We start from the raw sequence: 16,307 nt of genomic DNA on the forward strand, positions 1-16,307 counted from the left end.
TCCTTTTGATGCAACAAGAGATTAGGAGAGGCAAGACGGCGCAGAAGTCTTGGGAATTATAATCAAAGGGATTTGGTCGATGAGCCTGTGCAGAAGTGGTAAAGCAGTGGTGATGGTGGCAAGTCTTTTGGTCAAAGCCAACACAGAGGAAGGTCAGAAAGGATGAGTATCACTCTGCTCTTTCTGGCCATGCCTCTATTTTCAGATGGACAGAGGGTGACAAAGGACAGACGGAGGCATCGAGACATTTTAAGACAAATAAAGACTGAAGACGATGAAAGAGAAAAGGGAACTGAAATATTTGTAAAATATTTTTAAAACAAGTTAAAAATCTGCAAATAAAGGCAGCAGACGCACGTAAGTGCCGCCTTTGTACAACAAATGTAATGGACAATTAGGGAGATGCAACAGTTTAATCACTGTGGAAACAGCAGGAGCACTCTGCTGCACCGCGAGTGCAGACTAAATAATGCAGTTCATACTGTGGAGCTCCCAAAGAGGGAGAGAGACGCAGCCATACAGGCACAAAAAACACAAATCACCACCAGAGCCATGCTGTCAACAGAGTCATTTTGTCACTGCGATCTATTCTGCTTCCAGCTGACATTAATAGTGTTTCTCTGCTTGAAAATGGATGAAAGCTCATCTCCAAATACAAGACATGATTGCACAAGTGCTGAGAACAAATAAAAGATAAATAACAGTAACAGTCTTTTCAGCCCGAGGGACGCATGATTTGTGTTTGGCCCCGACAGCTTTATTAAGGAGGGCGGCCACAAAATTGGTCCCCCTCGCCTGCGACGTCAAATCAGCTGCTAAGAATCACGGTATTATTGTTCGGAAACATTTCAACTTACATCTGTAAGCTCATCCAGTCTGGTTTCTTTTATCTAAAAAAACACAACAGAATTCAAGCCTTTACCATCAGCCTGTAACTTGGAACACACACACACATGTAATTTTCTTCCTCCTAGATTACTGTGAGCTATTTTTCACACAAACTGGTCCAGATGACAGCAGCAAGGCCGCTAAATTGTGCGATCCAAAGTGTCCGCATTCCAGCTCAGGTCGCACACCCTCGAGGTGATGCTTGCAATGCCATTTAAAATAACTCTGTGTCGAATTTTTTACAGAACTTCACGCGGTAACTCAACAACAATGTGACCTGGTTTTGTGAGTCACGAGCAGTGGGCAAAGGATAGCAATGTTGCTGTTGCTATGGAACACTTTGTTAACATCGACCGTGTCTGTGAGGTCATCTTTGTTGTGGTTGTATTTATCTGAAATGAATACAGAGAATTTCCAAAGGGATAATAAACACTACTAACTCACTCTCTAACCAGGTAGCCTGTGATTCCACATCACCCCTACGCTTGTTTCCCTTCACTGGCTTCCAGTGAAATTTAGAAAGTGTTTTACAATTTTAATGGAAGTACATACAAATGGCTGCACTCCTGCTTACAGACTACTGTAGTCAGGCTCTCTGGCCATGGGATCAGGGCTTTTTCTTTAATCATTTCCTTTTGGATAAGGGTCACACTAAATGCCTTAATGAAACTATATATAACAATGTATGCCCGAATCTGTGTTTGTATCGACTCTAGGTTTTACAAAATGCTATACAGGTAAAGTTACTGTAACTTTGGAGTGACTGAGGCAGATCTCCTTTACCTTTGCGTGATGAATCACAATCAGTTCCACCAGTGGGAGTTAATGTTCCAACAGGATGTGGGAAAATCCTTTTATATTCCCGCTATTGACATCATCCAACAACTGAAAGTTGTTCACATGTGAGTAATCTGTTGTAGTGTCTAAACACTCAGATGCAACAGGTATTTATTCCCCCATGTTTGCTATGAATCATTATTTCAGATTGCAGAAAGTGGGGAAGGGCAACTAGCAGCCAGTGTGACACAGTTTGGTTTGACACAAGCACAGATAAAGATGTCACCACCAAAGCAGAGTGCACAGGTCGAGCCTGCAGCATTGACAGTTTGCTCCTTTGTTAGGATCAGAAAGGAGCTTCACAGCACTGAGAACTCTCTGCATGGTGCCGCGTGAGAGGAAAGGATCCCAGTGCACACGTCTGTAACCTCTGGATGCAAACTGTGAATGACTCATTGTTTTTGGCTTGGCTGGACACGCTCCGGCACACCTGCATATCTTCTCATGAGCAAAATGGGAAATTCAATCTTCTCTGCAGTTTCAACTGGTTTAAAAACACATTTTATGGTCCTACAGAGGAATCTGCACAGGAAAATATTAAAAAATAAAAATAAAAATCTGGCAACCCACAGGGTTTCAGGTCTTGCTATGGTTGGAGATGTGCGTCAGCCTGGGATACTGGGAAAGGCTGCACTGCCTGGCTGCCTTTCATATGGTCCTCCCAGACAATCAGGGTTTAACAGAGGTGTTGTTAAACACCACTGCTCTACAGACAGCGAGGCAAGTCAAAGCCAGCTGTCAACCCAAAAAAATCTGGCACAGATGTCTCCTGCAAAATGTCAGGGAGCATTTAAACCACCATGATTAACATGATTCTGTACAACTAATTAAATAAAAAGGGACAAACACAGCAGTTTAACAGTCAGATTCAATCTTCACAGCCCATTATTCACACGCAAGATGAAAATTTATAAAAACATCACATGCAGACTTCACATGGACTGACTTTAAAAAACACACTACAGCCTGTCACAGTCATGTTTATAGTTTTAAGACCTGCAGAAATAATAAAAATACCCATTAATCAAAGCACATATACTGTGGTGTCCTCAATGACAGCACATGGCCTCTAGTGACTTATTAAATATATGCAAATACAGTGACATATTTTATTTGCCAAATATTTTATACCAAAAAAAGAAAAATAACATCCAGTTTCTCATCTCCCAGATAAACTACAAATCCACAATTTCTGCAGTAGTACTTGTTCTGTTCTGTAGCCTCGGTGAGCTCACTGCAGGCTCTGGTTTGAGTTAGAGTACATTCAACTGCAGGTCGTCTCTGGGGAACAAGCTGAATAAATGTCACAGAGCGCCACAGGAACAACCCGGGCCTCCAAGCCAGCCAACAGGAAAAAGAAATGGGAAGTGCAGGTACACGCTGATTGGCACGCCTTACTAAATTAGACAGGGGACTGTCCATGAGTGAATCAATCGCAGGTGGCATCATTTTTTATTTAAGTGGTGGGTGAACAGCACTATATTAACTGGTTAAACTTAAGACTACAGAGCAGATCCCACAATCCCATCTCTGATCCTTTGGGTCCTCCAGGTTGCGGTGTGGGTCCTCCAAGAATCGAGCTTAACCATCAAACTGTTCCTGAGCAGTTTCTGCTGAGTCAAAGCTGCATCAGGAGACCACTGTCATTGGGCAGTAACGCTGCCATAAGACTGTGTCAGTTTACAATGTTAAACTGTCTGAAACAGGTTAAAGTAAGAGCTGCATAATTGCCAGGACCAGCTTCCTCTGTAGAGCTTTGAATTATTCATTGTTTTACTTTCAGTAAAAAATTCAAAAATGCCTCACGATCTCATGCATTAATACCTGTGCTCCAATTACAAAATCTTAAACTTGTGAGAAAACAGTGTAACATGGATCCTTTGAGACATCAAGTGACCCATACCTCTTGTGAGATGACCTCTTTCTTTTTTTAAGTCTTACAGCAACAAGACGTGTTCAAAAAAAGCCCAATTCCAGCCTTATTAGATTCCGATCAGGACTTTCTGGGCTAATTTAGAAACTGCTGACTCACACGAGGAAAGATGCCTGAAGGTACAAGCAGAGACAAAAAGCCCAGAGCTTGTTGAGAAAGAAACATTCAACTTCTAAGTGTGCCCAAAATAAAAGAAAGTTCTACATCTAAGCCAATATGTTCTTTTCAGCCTTTTGATTCCAAGCGTAGAGTAAAATCATCACTCACAGAGCTGGGCATTATGGGAAAAGGCTGAGAGGGAGCATTGTTAAGAAAAGAAAGACTGAGTGTTAGTCAAAGGGAAAAACTGTGTTAGTCCACATGGGACAATTATCATTGTCTGTCCCGGCTGCGTACAAAAACTGATACGCTACTATTGTCCTGTCTTCCTTTGAGCTCCAGCTTCAGTGGAAACTGTTTAACAAATGACTGAAAACCCAGGTCAAAGACTCTATGTGACATCCACAAATAAAACCATTAAGCACAAATGACCACAGAGGCATAAACAGACCAGTTCACTAAGGGAGCGATCGATACGAAACGAGATCAAATGAACAGTCAGCGAGGATCCATTTAGCCCATCAGCATGTGACCTCGTCTGTCTCAGTCCCTGAGCTTCAAGATGCTTCTCTACTTTCATCCTCTAAACCTGCAGGTTTATCATAATAATCATAATCAATATCAGACAGCGCACGTGTTGCATGAGCGTGCAGCCATCAGCGTTTAATTTTTAGGCCCGTCTTAAACAACGTTCAGTGTGAAGGGAAGGATTTGTAGAAAATAAGAGTCTTATAGTTGATGCCTTAACATTGAGACACATGTCACTCAGTATTGGCCAAATCCACTCAATGAAGGAAAGTGAGGAGATGAGAGGAGAAATGAAAGGTCATGCCAGTCAGGGATTACAGCGGATGACCAGCTGAGGCCAGAATGTACTCTCAGCGGGAATCTGGGTTATGAAAGTGATCCTTAAAGCGCTCTGCGCGGAGTCACGGCTAACAGGAGCGGCTGCACTCCAACGCAGCTCAAATCACTCTCACTGAAAGCGATGCAGTCTCCACAAAATCAAGGGATGCACGGTGCATCTTGTAGTCTATGCAGATAAATATACCACCAAATCGCTAAATTATTAAAGACAGGTTGCTCTTACATCAGGCATGATAAAAATCCTTGAAAAACTGGTGAGGTGAGAAATTTGAAGGCAAACACAGTGTGCCTGACCCCTACATACACTACACACACACTAGGCTAATGTTACTTGATTTTTCTTATACGAGTTCAGCCTCATATTTCAACCAGCAGGTCTTTAGAACAATTTCGTGGACTGGATTCTTGGCTTCCTCATAAATGGAAGTTTTCTCCTCACAAGGATTCATTTTTATCTCATTTGTGCACAAATGAGCCTGAGCAGGTATGAAAACAGCCCTATGTTAAAATGGACTGATTCAAATAAACATATCCAAATAAAAAGATATAACCACTGCGTTTAGAAAATGCTCTCATACGCTAAAGATCACGGGCATTAAAGGTGTGATATTGGAATGTGCAATCATTTATTCATAACTGAACTTTGAAGCAAACTGGAGCTGTGTTTAAAAGGACGCCAGCATCTCAAGATTCAAAAACCATGATTATCTTATTTTATTGTGCTTCTATCGAGTCTGTTTTGTCTTCCTTGGTGTTGTGGTTTGGACACTTATCTGTAAAGAACAGAAACTCCACAGCCGACAGTTTCAGCAGTTGGTTAGATTGATTGCACTCTACTCCTTTGCATAGAGTTTCAGTTTCTTTTTTCTTGCTTAGGGCTCATAGCACCAAAGCGCAGGCAGCTTTTTCCAGTAGCCCTCACTCAAAAGAACAGGTTGGAGGTTTTATATCCAACAACAATGTGCTGTAATTGTTTTGAAAAATCTAGGTGTGGGATGGATGGCTCATCCACAGCAAAACAACAGAATAAGATAATCGAGTAAAGTCTGCCTAAAGTGCAGATGGATGTTTGTCTTGTTTAACACGTCAGCATTTTACACCCGGGACCACAGATCTACAGCATGACCCTGAAATTTAAGCAGTATGCAGGTCAACCCCTCTACAAGTGTACTCTCTGCACACGACTCCAGTGCATTTGGGTGTTTCTTTGCAGATGTCTTTCAACTTCTGGCACCAACACAGAAACGCAGATCCGAGCAGGATTGAGGAATCCTGAGGCATTTTCAGCACAGCAACAGTTTTCCAAAAAGTTTAGATTTAATAAAAGGTCAGAGATATAAACCAAAGATATAAACCAAACAGAACCAATGAATCTGCACCAACCTGAACCCACATGTGCCTTAAACTAAAGCAACAGTCAAACCAAAGCAAATGATAACTAATCTGAAAGACATGAGCCTCCCAGGAGGAACGAGACAGACATCTTGGGAGGAAACAAGTTCATACAGATGCAAAGCAGGTGAAGTAATTTCCTTTATAAGCCTTGGATTGTTAACCAGTAAGAAAAATTCAGGTTCAGCAGCCAAAATGGACACGAGGCCGAGGGCCACGGGACAGCACAGTGACTCTTTAGATTTTGGACAGCTGGGTGGACAAAACAAGTCATTTAAAAAGACGTTGGAAGAATGTAATTATTCACTGCCCAGTGTTTCCTCCAGGACAGCTCTGACAGGTAAAGCCAAGAAAAGTTCAGGGCTGCAGTGTTGTGTGAAAATAGCTTCATATTCATAAATAATCCTCTTTCCAGTCCCACAGACTTCATATATAGAATGAGTTAATGGTAAAGAGGAAGCGTGAAATGTGAGGATTGTGCTGATGCTGAACAGGGATGGAGGGGGTGGGGAAAGGCAGGGTGTTTGATTCCTTCCTCCTGGCTGAACACTCAAAAGAGATCCATAAATCATTACAGATACACTCAGTCAAGTTACAGAAAGGAGGACTGTCTCTAGTGTAGGTGCACAGTAATGCTTGAGGACTCGTGTAGCTATTTAAGTATTACTGACGCCGTTGCTCGACAGATTAAATAGGAGCTGTAACTGTGGACTGGAGCACTAACTGCTAACAAAGAGAAGGCTATCCAAATACACTTAATTGGTATTGTAGGCTCTCTTCTTGCCTCAAGTGGTGTTTATTAGGCACCAACACGGCCTACTAACACTGAACCAAAGCAACACTGACCATATGTCTAGACATATGGCTAAAGGAGATTACATGAACTATTTCTTTCCTCGAAGTCATGCTGTTTAGACCCAGACGTCCTTACTGGTGTCTCGGAATGACAGAGTAAACTGGAAGCACCCTGCACTGTGAAAAGCAGGTGTAAATGTGTTACATCCTATTATTTAAAATAGAACATGAAACAAAAGACAGAGTTAGTGACTCAAGACTTCATTTTCTAGCTTTTTCGCCAATAGACTTATGCTTTCAATTAAAAGATGCACTTTGGAGAACTAAAAGTGGTTAGTCCAAAATAACACCACATAGAAAAAGTTCTACTTTTCTGATCACAAACTCAAACCAGCCAGCTTCACCAACACTAAATACCATGTTTAAGTCCAATAATTCATCTTCATCTATTGCCCTGACAGCATCTATTTTTAAAATCGTTCTCTGGGAGAAACAGTGACGAAGCATAGTTGTGCAGCCCTACCAGCACATGCTCACACATGACCAAACACAGAAGCAGCTTACAGATACAGATCACAGGGCTGTAAATCAGTAAGGATTTTACACTCCATAAAGGAAGTCAGCAGGATGTGATCTCTATTACAGCCAGGCAGATACTTTTGGATGACTTTGCGTAGGGGACATGGCACCGGGTGACCAGGGCCGGAGCAGGGATGATGGTACTTTTACAGTTTATGGAAACAGCTCGCCAGGTTTGGCTGATAACTTGGCACACCACCCTCTTACACAAACATGGGTGGTGTCTGAGGTCATGCCTTTACTCACCACACCCTATACAGACAATTATATATTGATCACTAAAATATGTTTAAAACCACTTTTGGACACTGATTAATGAGTCAGTATCTTGTATTGCGTTTGCGGCAATAACTTGAAAATCTCTGACAGCATGCTGCAATGGCCCAGCAAAGTCCTGACCTAAACCTGGCTACACTCACACAAGGGAAAACACTGGTTAGAGACCCTGTTGCAACCAGGATTATTGTGACATGTGGAATAAACTTCTGATCACATTGCCTTTGAAATGGTTGTTTTAAAGACAGGCATGTCAGGTGCTGTCTTCAATGCTATTTTGATGCGTAAAGTCGGCAATAATTTGGCAACAAGACAGTCTCGTATCAGTCTGTGATTAAATGTGGTCAAGTAGACAATTGCATGCAATCTGCTTGCAATAACAACGATTAACTAGCCTGTTACCATCTGCGTAAACAGAAATTCATATTATTTTATAAGTTCTGTATTCACAGTCCAGACAGAACCTCAGAGATCTGAAAAAACAAACAAATTCCTCCACAGTTACATGCAATCCTTCACTGATCCATCTCAGAGAGATTGCAGTCAGTTCAAGTCAGACCGCGCTTCTTTGGAGACAGGTTGCCTCTCACCAGGACAGATTTACAATCAAAAGTTTCTAGGTTGCCCATTTGGTTGCCATAACCACTTGTAAGTGTAGAGAAAAAAATTCAATGCAATCATCAGTCACAATGAAGTTGATGTGAGAGACTGATAAACTCCAACAGAAAGCAAATACTTCAAGTTGTTCCTGCTTTATGTGGATCTACAAGCAACTGAATCATGAGACGGGTGGCTTCCTCAAACCAACAAGGCAGCTGACATCAATCCACGAAAATAACAGCTTAACATACAGTACTATCTGAAAAAGGTGTAGAAATACACATCATGATAACTTTGATCAACATCAACTTTGGTTTACACATAAAGGTCTTACATGAAACGTAGTCCACACTCTCACACACACACAAGTCTGGTCAACTCAGACATTCAGTAATCTAGCAGTTTCAGTACCTCAGAGGAGACAGCCTCTTGACCATGAGAAGAAAATGTTTTAGTCGTATAGGTGGGGATTTCCTGTCTCACTCACATATGCACACAAACACACACAAAGACGTTGCTTTTGTGACCTAAAAAGATGTCTAATGTTACATACCACTCTACCACCTATCAGGAAAAAAATCCAAACTATGTGGATGTAATGAGAGGGCAGCGCAGGAAAGCATTTTCAGCCAAAAAAAGCAAGCATACTCTTTAAAGCTATGCAGGAAACGAGTGCAAAAAGCAGGGCAAAGGGAACGAAGCAAGCACTGACGTCAGGCTATTCTAAAAGGCTGACAAACGGCAAGCATTCAAAGACACGGGAGCTTAATGAAAACAATAACAGCACCTGTTATGATCTACCACTGACAGTAGGAGAAGAGGAATGCAGTGTTGATGCATGCCAATGCTGTGAATAGGCTGCTCTGACAAGGCCAAGCCCACACACAGGAGGAACAAGACTGTAAAAAGGCAAAACTTTACCCCTAATTGCACAAACAGACTGAAATGTTGTGCCTTTAAGGCAATACAATCCAAGCCAGAGGGCACGAGATTCAGTGAACCTTTAATTCTTACCCTGCATGAATGTCATGTTTAAAAGCAGGGTACACTTTAGAGAAGCTATCGACACCACAGGATGACACAAGTTGCTTTTTACTCACAGCACCAAAACAGCCAAGTGTAAGATTATATTAACAGATTGGAAAAAAAGGGGAAGGTGACGCATTATTTGATCATACACAAAAACAGGAACCCCAAATAAATTAGTAATGTGGGTGAAAGAATCAAACAATATAAACAGCTGCTCTAAAAAGGCTCTAAAAAGGCTGACTACACTGTGTGAGAAATGCCTTCAACTTAACACAAAGTTTAAAGTATACTTACTTATGTTGAGGGGTTTTCTTAACCACACTAATGAGTAAAGATTTGCGTACTTGTTTCTAAAAATGTAACATATGCATTAGTAAGAACAAAGACCTGTGGTTTGAACTCTTACCTTCAAAATCTTAAGTTAGCAGTGTTATTATTTTGGTATATATTGTGTTTAGATTTTGAGTTTGGTGGATGTCTAATTTGGTTTCCAGTGTTTGTGTGGTTGAAAACAGCGCAGTAACAGCCCTCCATGACAGAGTCTCTTGTAATGATTAAAGATCTAAATCGGTGGTGCTGTTCAGATATTACCGATAGCTGTACAGTATATGGGGTACATCAACCTGACAGAAACTGAGATCGTGAGACTTATCTCGATGCGGTTTCTGGTGTTTGTGTATCCAAGAACAGTGTACAGTTTGAAGGCTCCGTAGTGATTAATAACTTCAAGTCAGTGCTCAGATGTTAATAAAAGCTAACCGTGTGGTGTATGGGACACATTAAAGCAACAAAACTTGATGTGAATTGACAGAAATACATGTTTGGCGAGATAAATGAAACAATTCTGCTTTGGTCATATATTCACTTCAAACTGGGTGGTGGCTGTGAACATCAGGTTGATCTTCTAACACCATCTAACATCAGTAAAGAAGAGCAAGCTCACAGTTTGTCATGCACAGACAGGAAAAAATAAGAAGGCGTTGTGGTGGGTTTCAAAAATAATTTTACTGGATTCCAGATATAGGTTGTAGTCCTCCTCCTTGGCTGTTAGAAGCGATAAGCACTCCAGCGACTGTATTCACAAACAACAGTCTAATTGTGCGGTGTATGGGGCAGATTCAAGCAAACAAAAGCAGAGATGTCTGTCACTTAACACAAACACACAAACTAGAAATTCGGCTAACATATTTTGAGTTTGTGAGTTTATTCCTTTTTGATTTAAATAATTTTTTAATTCACTCCTATTTTGTAGATTAAGTAAGTATAATTTCACAGTACCCATTCATATTGCATGCATCTGCTAAAACCTGCAACTGCTGATATTGTTGCATCCAGAGTTAGAGTATCTTCGTATGGACACTGGCTAAAATATTAAGCCCACTTTATATCAATTATATTTTCTGTTTGTTTCGTTATGTTTACAGTTGTGGGGTTTATTTACTGTCATGTTAGAACAGTAAAGCTGTAAAGCGAGGGGCTAGGTTAATGACTATCAGTGTGGTAGCAACATAGGAGAGTGCAGAGCTCGCTGAGAGTGGGTAATCACTCACCGAGACAAGAGTGATAAATAATGATTATATTTAAATATCAGTAATTACAGTATTTAATGCGAGATGCTTAGCTGGTGCCATAAACTCAGTTCCTGGTCCCACAGGAAAGACAGGATTACGCAGCATTATGCTAAAAGCAAGGTACACTGATAGGTGTTCATCAAAATTCATTTTAAGTCAGAAGTGATCACGCCTAAAGGATGAGCCCAGTATCATGATGTAGGCAAAAAAAAAAAAAAAAAAAGTCTTAGAACTTATTTAAGCTGCTGCCTATCCCACGTGGTGAGATGAGACTTGAAAGTTAACAATCCCTCCCGACAAATCCTAACAAGAACTAGCTAACTTCCCAGAATTCAATAAATGATGTAGCTTTCTTAAATACATGAACAAATCATACTGTAAATGTGACAATAGATAACAGAAATAATGTCTCAACCTATGGATAGACTCAGACTCCACCAGCTTAAAGAGTAGTTTTTACCTGTAGTCCTTCATTTGCTCAGTTTAGGGGCACCTGAACCAGCACTCCACCTGCTCCAGGTTCTGGTTAGAGTGACGTTCCAGCTCACAACAGATCTTCCAAGAAGAGCAAGGACTACTATCTCCAGCTGTCGTTCCAGACGGTGGAGCTGGAGTCTGTCAAACCACAGGCCAAGTCTCACAATAGTGAGTAGTTTACTGATGCGGACCTGAATTTTAGCATATGTAAGATGTAGCTGTACATCCAGCATTTTGTGTATTTTACACAACAGTGAAAATAATCAAGGATTTCTAACAAAGTTCTTGGTTTCAGGATTACTTTATTCTGTCATGTCTACAAATATAATGCATTAAAACCGATTTTATGGTGTGATTATTTAATTATCATTTCTAAACCTCTGAAAGACTGTTACAATCTTAAAGCATTAAAAAAAGGCTCCTCAGGAGTTCTGCCAACTTTTCCCATTTTTAAAAACATCCAGATAAAACTCAAAACCTCTGAAAAAGACTCAGAGGTGTGACCTCTGCCACAGATTCCACATGGAGGGGAAACTCCATTATCAGCTGAGCTGATCGATTATTCATCGGAGGGGTCTGCTTAGCTGCTGCCCGATCGCATGTGGAAGGACCCTGCTGATTGTGCATCACTCCCAAAACAAAGCATCGATTGGTCTGGCACGTGTAAGCACGGTCAAGCCAACAGCTCCATTGTCTGTGAAACAAAATAAAAAAGCCAGAGAGGCATGGGGAGCAGGGGGTAACCCCCCACTCTTTGTGCAAGGCAGCTGAGCATGCATGCGATGATTGCAGAGCATCGTCATAATAGTGCATCGTAAAGACACCTCCATGGTGTTTGAAGAATCCCCCCCTTAACACAGCCTCTTCATTTTTGTGTTTCCCAGTGTGCATCGCCTAGCAACAGAGTGAGTTGCAGGGCTTGTAAAGGCTTGCCAGGAAGGAGACCGCTCATCTCTCCGTGCCTGCTCCTGCCTCCTTAAAGTCCAGATTACAGTGTTTTAGCTCCCACCGATCCTCTCCTGCACGTTTCCGAGCGCGTCTGAGCGACGTGGCAGAAAAACAGCAGCACTCCTCAAACTTTTGTCACGTTTTGTTCGCGCTCCTGTTCCAAAATAAACTCAGCGGAGTGGGCAGGGAGCCGGCGTGGAGGCTGAACTTGTTACTCCGAGCCTCGCAGGGAGTCAGTTTACGAGCTGCGGGGCGCTGCTGTCAGTTTCAGTGTCAAGTTCAATCCCCTCACTAAACGTTTCCGACCTGATGTGAAACTATTCGGGTTGCTAGGTGTTCACGCCACTACGACAACTGTAGCTAGGTAACGCTCGGAGACCACCGGTTGTACAGTTAGCTACTTGTGGAGGCTAGCTCTTCTTAGCCAAGTTAGCTTTGGTGTAGCCAAATTAGCACCAGCTACTGGATAACACATGAGTGCAATGAGACGGTGAATACTTACTTTTATGTCTGCCCGCACCCCAGGACTGTTTGGCGATGCTGGGGCTCCGTATAATTGCCCTTCCGGCGGATTTCAAAGCGTCCATATCGTAATCCAAAAGTGGGGCAAAGAGCCCGACGAGCGCCTGTGTGTGCGTGTCGAAACACTCCACTCGGTTTAAAACAAACCTCTGTCGTTCAAACTTTGTTTCAGCTGTTCTTCTCTCCCCTCCTTCGTACGACTAGCTCTCAGCCGACGGTAAATTACCATGTTCGTCCCCCTGGGCGGTGTTAGTATGTAAATTAACCGGATAAGGTGCGTGACGCCCGCTTGTGGAGTCACGCGAGTGGGTGAGGTAGTAACAGCAGCCGCGGCGGCGCTGGCAGCCCGGACGGGCGGTGCTAGTGTTATTCCTGTTAATAACGCCCTCTAAGACCCGGCCTACAGTTTCCACTGTCCCCCCGCGTCTTCTGCGATGACTGATGTGATCCTCTGATCGCCGGCTGCTCATAAGGGGGGTTCAAAAATATGGTTAGGGGGCCAGAAGGGGCCGTCAAAGGCTCCAACCAGGCCCACAGGTCCTCTTTAGAAAATGTGCAACTTACAAAGCAAGAGGTCAAAAAATTTGAACTGTATTTTTGTTTGCTTGCTTTTATAGCCTTCATTCTGACATACCGTAAGAAGACAAATCTGTCTGGCGTACTATTAAGGAAGTACAAACAAACCATTAAACTGTCAAATTTTAGAGCCGATTGACCTGGAACGTCTAGCTGTGTGTCTCAGGCAAAATAGTATAATTTTACTATTTGTGTATTCAGTACCAGTGGTGTTTTGAACTGCAGTGTACATGTTGCCAAATGCAGTGGTCTGATTGGTCACATTTGTTTATTTGGATTGGAAAAATCACTTCTTATTGTTATTAGTTTATTGTTATGATCATAAAATCATATATTAATATTCAAATATTTGCATGAATTTTAAGCGTCAAGTGTGTAAAGGCCTTTACAGTGAGTCCACAGTAAAAAATAGAAAATCTTTGATAAATAAACACAAAATTTAAGTTTTATAATTGCAGGAAATGTCCAGATAATGAGCTCCCAGTACCTTCCTTTTGTTTTTGCGTTCTTCTTCTTAAAGCTCAAGCCCAAAAAGTTATGCTGATGGGGTTTACTACAGCAGAATATGTGACACATTACAGGAAAAGCCAAATGAAGACACATAATTGAGATAGATAGATAGATAGATAGATAGATAGATAGATAGTAGGGGTGCAACGATACACAAAATTCACGGTTCGGTTCGATACTTTGGTGTCACGGTTCGATATTTTTTCGATACAAAAACATGTTCATGCTTTTTTAATTTGTCATTTATTAAAATTATAAATATATATTTTAACTCAAAAGTACAGTTTTTAAATCTAATGTTGCTGAAACGACAAAGTAATAAAAAAAAATATATCTGATTGAGAAATCCCTCATCTTTGGAAAAGAGAGTTTATTACAGAAAAATGGCTCTTTCCAAAATAAAAGCTATACTATACGATTCTTCTGGGGTATATTCTCAGCAGCATATTAAACATATCAGGTCCCCATAAGGAGAATCATGTGCTAACAGCTGTCTAAATGACTCGGGTAAAGTCTGTAGCATGCGTGCTTGTTGTTTTTGTCTGCTTCCACTTGTCTTTGCACTAGGATGATGTCGGAGTAAATGTGCAGTCATATTCGTTGTGTTCCCACTAGTACCGTCAGCGTTAATCTGAAATGACGTTAACGCCACAACAAGGCAAATCTCCATTAACGAGCTACCGCGGATCGCCCCGTGCATGGGGGCAACACGTTAACGAGCAAACTGCGCTAACGCACTAGTTCCCACCCATGTAATTGAGCATTGCGTGGCACATCCGACATACTGTTTTACTTTTCTCCATGACGCGCTTACCTTCAGGCTCATACTTCACATGAAAACCAAGATAGTTCCAAACGCAAGATCTGAATGAGGGTGGGGGAGGTTCAATTTGCCATGTTGCAACGATTAGCTTCTGTCTTGCTAGCTTGTGCTGCGCTCAGTGGATCTGCGCTCGACAGTGCAGCCTAGGCGGAGTAGTCGAACGCAGATCCACTGAGCTCTCAACACAGACAGCATCGTCAGAAGAAAAGTTGATAAAATAAATTAAAAATTTTGTATTGTTCGATACACATGCGTACCGAACCGAAAGCACTGTATCGAACGGTTCAATATCGATACGAGTATCGTTGCACCCCTAATAGATAGATAGTAGGGGTGCAACGATACACAAAATTCACGGTTTGGTTCGATACTTTGGTGTCACAGTTCGATATTTTTTCGATACAAAAAAATGTTCATGCCTTTTTAATTTGTCACTTATTAAAATTATAAATATATATTTTAACTCAAAAGTACAGTTTTTAAATTTAATGTTGCTGAAATAACAAAGTAATAAAAAAATAAATCTATCTGATCGAGAAATCCCTCATCTTTGGAAAAAGAGAGTTTATTACAGAGAAATGGCTCTTTCCAAAATAAAAGCTATACTATACCCTTCTTCTGGGCTATATTCTCAGCAGCATATTAAACATATCAGGTCCCCATAAGGAGAATCATGTGCTAACGGCTGTCTAAATGACTCGGGTAAAGTTTGTAGCTGCGTGCTTGTTGTTTTTGTCTGCTTCCACTTGTCTTTGCACTAGGATGATGTCAGAGTAAATGTGCAGTCATATTCATTGTGTTCCCACTAGTGCTGTCAGCGTTAATCTCGTTGAAATTACGTTAACGCCACAACACGGCAAATCTCCGTTAACGAGCTACTGCGGATCGCTCCATGCGTGGGGCTGGACAGCGTCAACACGTTAACAAGCTAACTGCGCTAACGCACTAGTTCCCACCAATTGAGCATTGCGTGACACATCCGACATACTGTTTTACTTTTGTCCATGACACGCTTACCTTCAGGGTCATACTTCACATGAAGACCAAAATAGTTCCAAACGCCAGATCTGAATGAGGGTGGGGGAGGTTCAATTTGCCATGTTGCAACTTCTCGCTAGCTTGCACTGCGCTCAGTGGATCTGCGCTTGACAGTGCAGCCTAGGCGGATAAGTCGAACGCAGATCCACTGAGCTCTCAGCACAGACAGCAGAAGAAAAGTTGATAAAATAAATTAAAAATTTTGTATTGTTCGATACATATGCGTACCGAACCGAAAGCACTGTATCAAACGGTTCAATATCGATACGAGTATCGTTGCACCCCTAATATATAGATAGATAGATAGATAGATAGATAGATAGATAGATAGATAGATGGTGTCACTTCATGGTCATTTTACACTCCACACTCCTTTGCAGAAAAGTTTTAATGGCAGTGGGGCATGCTGGAAAATATCTTACTCATACTTCCTGACCTTGCTCCCTGTCATTTGTGCAAAATGCTCACAAACCCGGGTGACTTCCACTACGCAGCAATTTATTAGGTTTTTTTTGGCAAGTGGCTTACAGAGTAATTAGCTGGGGAA

The 16,307-nt window shown here is 41.6% G+C and overlaps 1 protein-coding gene across 4 annotated transcripts in view; it reads right to left on the reverse strand.

Annotated features, from left to right (window-relative positions):
* Window positions 1-13,198, reverse strand: part of ldlrap1b (low density lipoprotein receptor adaptor protein 1b) — a 45,244-nt gene extending 32,046 nt beyond the window's left edge. The window contains exon 1 of one of the 4 annotated variants that reach the window (XM_063498791.1): window positions 12,794-13,196. In XM_063498791.1, coding sequence (XP_063354861.1) covers window positions 12,794-12,878 — 85 coding nt within the window. In that variant the 5' untranslated portion in view covers window positions 12,879-13,196. Of the gene's footprint in view, window positions 1-12,793 lie in introns of all 4 variants that reach the window. The other 3 variants (XM_063498790.1, XM_063498793.1, XM_063498792.1) reach the window with 3 other exon arrangements.
* Window positions 13,199-16,307: the final 3,109 nt, after the last annotated feature.

Source organism: Pelmatolapia mariae, linkage group LG16_19 (genome assembly GCF_036321145.2).
Source record: "Pelmatolapia mariae isolate MD_Pm_ZW linkage group LG16_19, Pm_UMD_F_2, whole genome shotgun sequence".
In the NCBI taxonomy this organism is placed as follows: domain Eukaryota; kingdom Metazoa; phylum Chordata; class Actinopteri; order Cichliformes; family Cichlidae; genus Pelmatolapia; species Pelmatolapia mariae.